Source organism: Ciconia boyciana, chromosome 1 (assembly GCF_034638445.1).
Source record: "Ciconia boyciana chromosome 1, ASM3463844v1, whole genome shotgun sequence".
NCBI lineage: Eukaryota > Metazoa > Chordata > Aves > Ciconiiformes > Ciconiidae > Ciconia > Ciconia boyciana.
In genome coordinates this window covers 72575102-72587421 of record NC_132934.1, presented here as the reverse complement: position 1 = coordinate 72587421, position 12320 = coordinate 72575102, and the positions used below count along the sequence as shown (strand labels likewise).

General features: G+C 38.6%; 1 protein-coding gene across 1 annotated transcript in view; it reads right to left on the bottom strand.

Moving 5' to 3' along the window:
- Nucleotides 1-12320, bottom strand: part of PIK3C2G (phosphatidylinositol-4-phosphate 3-kinase catalytic subunit type 2 gamma) — a 252077-nt gene that overhangs the window by 119152 nt on the left and 120605 nt on the right. Inside the window, exon 19 of the mRNA XM_072849919.1 lies at nt 5915-6103. Coding sequence (XP_072706020.1) covers nt 5915-6103 — 189 coding nt within the window. The remainder of the gene's footprint in view (nt 1-5914; nt 6104-12320) is intronic.

Below are 12320 nucleotides of genomic sequence, written 5' to 3'. Positions count from 1 at the left end.
TTATTAAGTCTGTTAGAAACAAGGAAGGCTGAGCTACCAAACCTATTGGAATAAAGATACCAATTCAAGGCAAAAAAACCCGCTTAGTAAAGGATATCATGTCACTGACAGGTGCAACTGGGCTAGGAGAGAAATGCTGGAAGAACTGCTTAAAAGAATAGACAGATAAGTTTCGAGTGGCAGTTTAAGTATTTTAAAAGTACTTAAACAGGAAGAGAGAAGAAACTTAAATTAATAATAATTAAGGAATTCCTTTAGTTTTAGCATATAGATAAAATTAGCAAGGCTATTTGCTTTCTGTTGGTGATTTTTTTTGTTCCTCTGAGGGCTTCTAAAGAAAACACTGTGTGAGTGTATGAAGATTAGAAAATGGCAAGGACTAAAAGAAAGTACAGAAAGATAACAAATACTGTCAGTAAAAAGGACACCGGATTTTCAAAATTTTCAGTTGAAAAAGAGTAATATATTAACTCCTCATTGTGATAAGACATGCGAACCCTCCCCATCCCCCCCACACTGCAAAGCTCATGATCAGATACACTAGCTATTGCTTTGGCTGATAGTTTGGCAGATGGATCTGTAGAATTTACTCACGGAAAATATGCTTCAACTAACACTTACATAGATTTTCTACAAGAAATTCTGACTAAAACAACTAGTAATAAGCTTAAGATGTCATGGAGACCATATGGTGAACCCTATCCTAGCAGAGAACAAGACAGGAAGAAATTAACAAAAAGCAGTTTTCTATTTGAAACCTGTATGATCCAGAAGGTTCTTCCCACCCCAGAGACAAACTTTGTTCTCTGTTACATTAAAACAAAAGAACAAAACATGGAAAACTTGATCATTTACAGGTTTAGCCTCCTGATTAGATTGCACACTTATGTACAGAAAGCATGCCATATCCTACACAGTTGTCCATTGTTAGTTGTCTTACTATAGCTGTCTGTTGTAGTATCTTCATATTTATTGCCAAGAAAGCTAAAAATGGTTAAATGCAGTGGGGGGGGAGGGGGAAGAAAAGGAAATAATCATATTATGATGCTTAAAATGAAGAGTTGTCTATTCCTAACAATGCATACATCTCCACATAAGTTATCACTAAATTTCATGTACATTACTACAAAGCAGTTTTAAAGCTTTATCAGTAGTGTGTTCTGTACATCAAAGTATCAAATTAATTGTAGACTGTTGCCTTGTTCTTTTCTTAAGTCTTTGCATAAGCCTGTGTTTGCTCTCCACATTGATAGACAATTACAGCCTTTTAAACCAAGTAAGATGCAAACAGGCAAGATATGCTCTAGCTGTATCTATTTGATAAATACTCTGTTGGGCATTCCGCTGTGGACTCTCAGGGAACAGTTCACATTCTGCTTTTATTAAAAGAATGACAATCTGATTCAACACTTTTAAAATCAGTTTGGCTTTCAAAGGTGTAAGAACAAACTCTGGCTTCAAGCTACCACATTTTATTATAATTATTGGTTAGAAAGTGAGTTTCGCATATATTGGTATATATCCTAACATCTGAAACTCAATAGCTACTCTGCTACATAACATAATAATCAGCAATAATACTGTGAGAGTCAAAGGCTGAGGGATGCTATAACCAAGAGGGCATCTTCTCTGGTCAAGGAGAGGTGGGAGAAGTTATATCTTCCCCTACTCTGCCTGCTCCATACAGGGGATTAAGTAAGGTAGCATAAAATCCCTCTGACACCTTAATGTCTGATCTCAAAATCCTCTGAATCAGCACATGGTTTTAAAGGAATGTCATTTTCCATGCACTTGTCCTGACAGAGCTAGAATTTTGCAGAAAGTTTCTAGGAAAAATTGTTAAGCCTACCAGTGAGGTTATGTCTTCACCTCCACTGTCTACTGATAAAAATTCTCTCTTCAGAATGGTTGCAGCCATGCACAATACTGGAAAATGACTTACCTTCTTTGGTGGCTGTTTCCTGATTCTAGCTCAATTTCCTGATTCCTAGCCATGATACCTCACAGGTCTGCAAGTGTACTCTAGATGTGCCAGAAAAACAAGGTTGGAGCAAACATTCTGCTATTTGGGTTAATGAATATATTTTGGCTTTCATTTTCAATAATTTGAATAGCAAAATAACCTTACAAAAATTTGTAAGTGCAGTTGTTCTATACATACACAAAACATTGGCATGTTAGCAATACATCGTCAATGATGGCACTTCTAACACTGCCTTTGGTTTCTTTCTGTCATCAAGAAAATTCTCTAAATAAACAAGTGTACTGGTGTCATTTCTCTGGCTAGTGTACCATGCAAAGTAGATACAGTTATAGAAAGCTCTAACTCCACTAAAGCTTGGCTTTTTACCAAACTCAATAAGTGAAGTTAATGGTAAAATGCACAGGGTACCAATAAGCAGTGCTGAGCAGGAGGGACCAGCTCTATACCTTCTGCCTTAGGGAAAATTAGCAATGGCTTATAATCACCCTTCCCTGAAATTAGAGGTAAAAATAAGAGTATAAAATCTTATTCTGCACTTCCCCCTGCCATCCTCTCCATCTCGTCTTTATTGATTAAAGAAACATTCATTGTTTTTTAAATTGTTTTTTTAAGCGTTGGCTTCTGAGGCTTTAAGAATCAATGCACTTGCTGCAAGGACTGGATGCAAGGTTGCTACTAAATTTATCTGTGAAATGTACCATGATTGTGTTTCCAATTTATGAAAGTTCTTCCTTTCCACTGCATAAATGAGTATATTATCATTTGGCTGCCTTGAGATGTGCCTGCAAAGTGGAAGAGCATAAGCTGGAGAGACATGCTCAAAGAACAAGAAACATCTATTAAATTGTACATTTAACTGTGTAGTGAACAAAACAATTTAGAAGTTTCAGAAAGTTGCAGAGGGCGTTCTAACTCAGATGTGTGATAACAGGGCTTGATGTGATGGGCCATGATACCTCTCCCTAAGCTCTGTCATGCCGTCTTCTAACCCAGGCAATGAGGTAGCATGTCCAATGACTTTTATTTCTTTATACTTGCAAATGTGAGCTTGAGCTTAATCATCAGGACAGATGCTGCTTTTTCACTTTGAGAAGAAGGATAATTTAGAGTCCCCAGCCCAAGGCTTGCAAAAGTGACTAGTGATTTTGAGTTCCCCTCTAAACTGTATAAAGAGTAAGCACATGCCTGCAGGAGGAATTCAGGTTCTTTAAGACACTGCAAACTGAAGTTCCAGCAACGGAAACATCCAAAATTCGGAGTGATTAGAAACTCTTGGTGTCTTTTATGGTATTGCTAACAATGTAGTAAATTGTGGTACATAGAAATGATATAACATAGAGCTGAACTGTGGATCTCCTTGCTACAGGATGTTCTGAAAGCTTATGTTATGTTTATGTGGAATCAATTTTTATTTGGAAAAAAATCATAGAAGAAAAATGCAAGAGGGCTCTTAAACTAAAAAATTCTGTCTCAGGAAGTCTCTGAGCTGCAGATTACTGCAAGGTGGGAGAGTAGCACAGTGTCATTCTGTTTGGCCCATTCTCATTGTCTTCCCTAGGTATCTGTTCTTGGTCACTATTAGAGACAGGATGCACTAGACTGATTTTTGGTCTGATTTAGCACAGCTGCTCTTGCATTCTTGCATTATGTTAACAATACATGAAGACAAAGATCAGCCCTAATTTATTTTACTTACGTATTATTTCATAGTGATGGTAACACAAGACCTTAAAATAGACATGAATATATAAAAAGCATTTCTTTTACTTTCTGCTCATGTCTTATATGAACATGGATCTTTCAGCTGTGTCTCAGTAATCACAAGAAATCAGAGAGCTGTTTTGTGGATGATAGAAGTGAGGAACTGAGTTGACGAATTGTCAGTGCCAAACATAATACAGGATAGAGTTGAATGAACCTTCAAAAACAGCTCAGTTACAGAGCCTACAATCCAAAGTTAGTGAAGGTAATGGTGAAGGAAAGTTGGACCCTATCCAGTGCTACTTTACTTTTCAAAATGATTGAAATCTGAGAAAAAGAATGAAGAGAAGAAACCTCAGAAATCCATTTATATGGAAAGTACTCCTCTCCTTCAACCCACTCTCTCAATTTGCATATACATGTGTCTCAGCAGTTAAAGCATCTCTGAAACTAGACATCTTTAAGGAAATGTAATCCCTCTGTTTCTGAAGGTTAGCTTCCCAGTTGTTCATGCACCTACAAAATATTGTGGATATGTGAAGGACAGACAGGGTTTTTTTAAAGAGGATTTGTACCGTAATCCAGAACTTTTCTCTAGTGTTAGCATGGAGGAAGAAAACCCAGATTGATATTATCTTTTGTGAGAAAGAAACTAAAGGGACAAACCAGCTAAGATCCTGATCAGAAGTACTTGTTCTTTGGCACCATTGCAGGTGCCAGCCACTCCCAACGGTGGCACCAGGAGAGACAAAGCGATGACATCTTCCCGTCTTTGCATGCCAGCAATCTTTGTGATATCCAGAATGAACAGTGTGTACACTGCATCCACTACACACTAAGAAGCTCTGTGACAGGCTGAGTCATATTAAATATCCTGTGAAGCACCTGACAGGACTGATATTCTCCACCACACCCTGATGCAGAGCTACATCTTCAAAGAACAATCAAGCTCTTCCTTTGCAGAAATGCCACCCATACACAGAAATAAAATTTGACAAAGGTCTGATCTGAAAGCCTGGCATGCTCTGACAAACCACCTCAAAATCTCTTGCTACTTTGGGCTGTGGAAGACAACACACCACCCATATACTCCTTTCTACATGGTTCTTTTATAAATTAGAAATGGATTCTAATAATTTAATAATGGCAAATAAGATAACGATTATATTCTCCAGGACCTGACCTTTGAGGATCTTTGCTTTCATCATTCCCACTAAACATAAAAGAAGACATGTATGCAAACATGTGAAACTACTAATAGTTCAGATGTAAACCTGAGACACAGGTATTCTTAGGAAATCACATCCAGAGGGAAATAACAGTTGATAGCCAGTTTTATATTATTAAATAGCTATTTTTTAATAACATGGAAGTGAGTGTATACAGTCTTTTCTCAAGTAAAGCTTTAGGTGAGGTATTTTTTTCTAAAGGTACAACATGGAACTGAGATTGCAAAGCTGATGCAGCTTGTACAGGTTACCCAGACAAGCAAGGGCTTGATAAACCAAATTTGCTCAACCATTTCATCTGCACATTTAATGTTTTCACAGGTAGATCACTTAATGCAAAATACTTTCCAAGCTTTTGGAGGAAATGTAACTGCTGACACAGATTCTGTCCCCTGACATCTGCTGTTACATCACAGGTAAGACTATCTCCAACATCAAGAAAGCCTTCCAACAAACAACCAGCTCCCAGTGTAAGAAGTGGGGGTGGAACATAAGGCATCACAAGAGAATTTATTCAAAGCGTGGGGAACTGACTTCAAAGTTCCATCCTATCTACTTCAGAAAGATGGGCTACAGGTGGGACTGTTTGTATTTACATGGTCTCATAATCTGGAAGCATATTTCAGTCCTCCTTATCTCCCATTAGTCATATCATGTTTGTACAGTAGTTTGAAGATACGGAGTGCTATGTAAGTGCTAAGTATTTGACTGATCACCTCTTACCAGAAACTGACTGAATCTGCTCTAGAGAATGAAATACTCTTTTCGTTATCCTGAGAAATAGAAAACCTTCTCAGCCACAAAGGCAGGGCTGGCACATTCAACTCAAGGTCATCACAAGAGTTGCAACTATATTTTCACTTTGACACAGGGACAGAACTGAAAGCACAGTCAGTGAACCAAAGCATGATACTGTGCTGAGCAAACTGAAGCGCTGAATTAATCAGCACATGATCATTCTGTTTATTGTTATTTTCCTACTTAGTTAATTTTCCCTTACCTGAATGTCAGAAGCCCAAGTGCCTCCAGAGGGTCAGAAAATCTCCATCTCTTCAACATGGCATACATTTCTGATACAGTCATTCGATCCCAACTGGGTGCACTGCCCAGTACCAGAGGAAGGGAGCAATTTTGATCATTGCAGTAGTAACGATAAAACCATAAGATTCTTTTCTGTTGCTCTGAGAGTCTGGAAGAGAAGATTAGAAATTCAGTTTGAAATTAAAACCACCTGGAGCTTTGTGTAGCAACAAACTTTATTGTACAGAGGGGCCAAGTCATACAGTACACTGCTTTTCGGCTAAGTACATGTTTTCCTTGGGGTAGGATATAATTTTCTGCAGACCAGCTTTTATAAGAAAAGTGATACTTATACTCTGGATCTGTCAGCCTTGGGTCATATAAAAATGAAGTGTCAAAAGACACACATATATGGTTATTTCACACCCCAAGCACTCCCATTTTTCTTCTCCATTGTCTCTGTTGTTGTTGTTTGTTTGTTTGTTTTTACTGGGGTTTTCTGACAGAGACAAAGAAGGTGCAGTTATCACTGGATAAATTATTGTTACATCCATCTGCTACACATCATCTCTAACTACTGTAACAACTAGACATACAACACTACTAGCCATAGCTTTCATTCCTGCCCTTGCTTTGACTGTTTAATGCAGGTGTGTCTATTTTTAGTGTATTTGCATTTAAAATAGGGTTTAGGCACATCCATGCACATACACAAAAACATGAGCACGTGTGCATGCACACACACACAGAGTGTGATTATCGCTAGCACTGGTATGAGTTTGGAAAAGGGAAGGAGAGCTCCCAGCAACTTATATGTCTGTCCCAAAGGCCTGGCATGCCATGCTTCGCTGTACACTCAAAAAAAGATGCAATACCACATTCCTCATAGAGATATTAGATATCTACATGACATATTGATAAAATGGTCAGTCATCAGTACCATATTTCACCATAGTAAGAAATGCCTCAGAATAATTTTTGCAATACATCCTCTGATTTGTCAACAATTCTGATGTCTTTGCCTCATGCATATTAAATCCTAGGTTTTGATACCATCAGAAAACAGAAAAAGAAATCCCCATGAGAGACAAGCTCAGACTATCTCCTTAATTTGATATCAGAGCCTTCAAAAGCAAGCGTTGAGAGTGCAAACTGATCACCAGTTCACACAAATCATTACTGAAACCAAGAGGAACACTGGTTTTCTTGGTCATACTTGACCAGATTGGTGATCCATCTACTTAATAACATAACATAACTGTGACTTTAAACAGACCTAGGTATTTCAGAGCAAGGTGTGAGAAACTTTTGTAGAAGGCTGTAAGTAAATAGCTCGTTTCCAGTCAAGTGTTTCATTATCCAGATGTGTAAGTAGGGCTCAAAATCCAAGTGTTTACATTCCTTCCAAAGTCTTCTTCCTTCTATTTGCAATGTTTTGGGACATTTTTAGCCAAAAAACTATCTTAGTCCTGCTCTGTCAAGATAGTGGCTTTCACAGCTCATAGCAATGAGTTCCTTTGGCTCTGTATGCACTGGAGAACTTTTCTTCTTTGGAATTTTGAATTGCCAACCATTTAGGAACAGAGAGTGGCGGTACAAAGATGAGCATGTTTTTTACTGTCACAAGAGTGAATGTTCATTTCTTTCCCTTAGGAGAATAAGCTCATAAAAGTATGGAGAAGATGAATCTAACTATGATACAAATTCTGTCATGACTTTTAGTTATAATTTCAAGAAAAGTATCATTTTGGTAACCATTTCAAGAAACGGCTTCAGAATTCACAGCATGTCTATTGTGACAATAGATAGATGTCTTTGTGTTTGCGTGAAGAAGTCACACACAGAAAAAAGAGATAAAAGTAGGCCTAAGACTTTATTGCCTGTCTGGTTTTCTTATGCATTCAGATAGTATTCTGCAGGACAGTTCAGCTAAAGGACCCCTTTTATATGTTGACTTTAAAACAGGGATTTAAGCTTTCAGACAGCATCCTCCAAACTAGACAATCTGTTGTTCAGATTAAAGCAGCTAAAGCCTCTACTGAGCTTACAAAGGGAGATAAGAAATCAATCCCTGTATCAGGTTTTCTGAATAACAGATTTCTGCCTCTGACTTCACTCCAGAGGCAATGCCATTTTCTCTTTCCATGTTTTAAAGATCAGAGATGAAATTAAAGGTTGGGTATGGTGGGGGGTTTTTAGGTTTACATTTTAAGTTTCTTAGTTGTAAAAAAAGTTTACATATACATGTAACAGGACGTTTAAGATGGATGGTAAAAGTATTTTGCATACATACAGCATCTGAAGATTGTTATGCTAATAAGGACATTTCTTTGGCTCAACAGGGATAAGATTATAATAAACTCTCTTTATTGATAAAAATGCAGCTTATGGGGGTTTTTTAGGTAGAGTTGTGTCTAAATTTCCCTCCATATAACAGCTATATTAAAATACATAGCCTTCTACTCAACACAAATAAAAAATCTTAAAACCTAAATAATTCAGTAGTTTTCAGTTTGAAAGTTTTCATTAATCCCTTTAGCTAAATGAAGGAAACAGCTTCTGTGAAAGCTTTATTAGCTGGTCCTAATTATTACTTTTTTTGTGGGGGAAATGGGAAAAATGAGTTTAAATGCTTCTGAGCTGTTTTTGTTGTTCATGTTCAGTACTAAAGCAGAACAAGACAAAAGACAAAAAGAGGAAAGAGCAGCAAATCTAGCAAATGCAAATTTCTGTCCCCCAGCACTGATTCTCACTTGCAAGTTTCTCTCCCGTGGACAGACTAGCAAAGTGTGCAGCATCACCGCACTTTTTTAGACCTGTTCCACTATTCACCCAACTGGAAGTAGCCTTTCTAATCACAATTCACAGCAACAGCACTCTCATGATGACTGGTAGGCAAATTAGATTCTTACCAGGTAAATGTCAAAAAGGAAAAGGAAAAGAAAAAGGGAAGCTGAAAGAGATGAAAAAGTAAGGTAGAAGGAAAACAATGAATGAAGGAAAGAAAGATAGCAGAAACAAGACCGCCATCTTCCTGGCTTCAAACCAGTCTTTGATCCTTACACTGGGAGCCACTGCGCACAAGCAGGCTATATCATGTTCGAAGAGCAGCTATTATCTCAGACAGCTAGTTTTCTTGGGTTTGTATTTCAAACACGGTAATCCTAAAAGGAACCAAAGGCTCATACCTGAACTGTTTTCAGAAGTCAGTCAAAGTGGCTGGCAGTAACTAATGAATTCTCTTGGTCCTCCCTCTCTTGCCTGGTTTGGTGATGATGCCAAAGATCACACAGCAGCACAGAGTGTAGGGCTGTGAGGAGCACGAGAGCCATATGGTGCAGTTCATTTCCTTCAATCCCATTGATCCCCCCACTAATCAACATCCAAGGGATGCTGTCCACGGAGACCAGTGATCTGAGCCAGCCTCCAGAGAGACAGGGGTCCAAGAGTCAGCTGCTAGGGGAAGACAATATGTCTGGACCAGCTACTGGGGAAACCCACATCTGTGTAACAGGGAGAGGTCCAAGCACCAGCAACTGGAGTGTAGTTGTGAACCTTGGGGGCTCACATGTCTGGGTGTCAGCAGCTGGGGAGAGCAGGGAGATCTGGGGCCAGCTACAGGATCGACTGTCTGAGCCCAACTACTGGATCAATTAATATTTTGATACTATATATATAAATATATGTATGTATGTACACATATGTATTCCACCACTGGACTTTGACCCTGATCAGGCAGAGAGAAGGAACAGAATCAGGCTGTCTATGCGGTCCATTTTGTGGCAGTACTATGTGTTTTTGTGTGCTGGTAAGGTACTGCTTTCTGCCTGTGTTGATTTGTTGATATTCCTATCAGGAATATGTGGTCCACCTCTCCAATGGCTGAACCTGGGGACATGGACCCACAGCAGCCTTGCATTCATAACACTACTGGATTCAACAGCCTATAACAAGGACAACCATGCAGTTGTCTGTTTTTAACAACTGTTTATTCTTTTTCTACTATAGGGTTAAGAAGATTTTCTATCCATTCACATATTCCTTCTGCTTTCAGTAGAGTGAACAGAAGGATCTTGGCAGCCTGAGAAAGGTTTCTTGTGTCTTCTAACTACAGACACCCATTTATTTCAAAATCATATTTGAGGCTTGTAAGCCTGAAGCATCATCATACAGACATATTGTCACCGAAAAGCTACCTAGATTCCTCTCTTTTTCTTGACATACAAAAAAAAAGAAGGAAGAGATCTTCAGATATCATGGTAATAATGTGTCTGGATACCCATATGTTGTTACAAATTTTTTTAATAAAACTCTATTGTGACCAAGGAAGGTAAAAAGAATGCATCTGATACAGATACAACACAAATTACAGGCTGACAGATTCCTCTTGATCATAAAGTACTTAAAAATGGAATTCCTTCATTCAAACCCCAAATATGCTACCCTTTACCTTGATGATTCATTTGGTAGTCCATCTTAGCCCATAAGAAGATAGGATAACCGAAAACAACAAACTGAGGAAAAAACCAGGACTACCATTCTCTTTCCTCCAAGAATCTGTTATTGAACTTAAGAAAGCCTTAACTCCAGCCTGGTGACTTTCAGTGGTCTCTCCATATTCCCACAGAACCCAAAATTATTGTATTAGGGATGTTATAGGTTCTACCCTTGCCTGGTCTTTATAATACCTATTTATGAACCTGTTATCTGTGAATTCATTTGAAGGCATAGCCTTCATGAATCTGATGATGTTGTCTACCTCCACAGCTTTGTGACAGCAGATTTTAAAAGTTCATCGCTGACTGTCTTAGGAGGTACTTTCTTCCATTTGTTGACAATTGATCTCCTAGTTGTTTCACTGAATGTCCCTAGCACGAATATTGTGGGATTTGATGATGCATTCACCTTGTCCATCATGATTTTATAAAAATTAATCATACATACACACACATCCTCTGGTGTTCTATTCCCCAAACTAAGGAGTCCCAGACTTTTTAGCTTCTCTTGGTCAAGCAGCTGCTTAATCCCTTTAATCATTTTAGTTGCCCTTCTCTGTACATTTTCCAGATCTACTGTGTCCTTCTGGAGTTGTGGAGACAAGAACCATGCAGCATACTCAAAATACAGCACATCAAGGTTTTAGCAGTGAAATGGCACACACTGGCTTCTTCTCTACACCATTCCTGACAATGCCCAATATATTGTTGGCGCTTTTGGCTGCTGCTGCACATTGTACTCATGAGTTCAGGGAAATATCAGCAGTAATGTCAAGATGTATTTCCTGCATTGTAACTGCCAGTTCTGAGTTCAGTGTCATGCACAGATGCTTAGATAATTTTTTCTTAAATATATCCCCTTAAATTTATCCACACTGAAGCTCACCTGCCATATCTATGCCCAGTTTTGTAAGGTCCTTCTGGATCTCCCCTCCACAGCACAGTGTTTGACAATCTGGCAGAGCTTAGTACCACCTGCAAACCTGGGGATTTCCCCACCCACTTCCTTCTCCATGTCATCAGTGAAGATACTGAATAAAACTGATCTCAACCTTGAGCACTGAAAGACCCTGCTGCTGATTCTTCCATTCTGAAAAGCCATCATTAAACATTCAATCTTTGCCTTTAACCAGTTTTCCTCTAAATCCATGGCAACTTAATTTCTGTAACAATCTGATGCGGAACTTCAGCGACGTTTTTTGAACATCCACCAAAGCCCCAGTATCCATGCACCCACTGACAACTGTCTAGGACAGCAACAGGTTGGTGAGGCAGGGTTTCTATTCACAGAAGCCACACTGGCTCTTTCCTGACAAATTACTCCGTACTTAGCTAAATGCTTAATGATCTTATTCCTTCTTACAGAACCCGCCATTTTGCCATGAATACAGGTCAGATGCATTGGCTTGAAGTTCCCCAAATCACTCTGGAGAACCTTTTGCAGGGGAAAATTTTGCTGGCAACTTGCCAGTGCCCTGGCACAGTGGCTATTCACAGTAATAAAATACTGACCTGCCATCCAGACTTAAAAATAAAATAAAAAAAAGAACCAAATCACAGATCCCATGGTTAATAAAAATAATTTTACATTTCATCCTGTCTCTTTAAAAGTTGAAGCAAACATCAAATACACCAGCAAGTTTGTCTCTTGTCCTTTTTTAAAGAAATTGCTTTAAAAAAACTCAAACAACCAACATAGAAATCAGTACAAAAAAGTCTTCTCAACAGATATGTCATATCACACCGAGAGAGCTGGCTTTAAATTATTTAGTTATTGTACAACTAATGCACCTTTTGGCCTTTGATGGAGGATTAATTCACACAACTAACTGTGATTGGTATAACGGCTCTCTGCAAGCACTTATGTTCCCAATTCCACTCTGATTATAT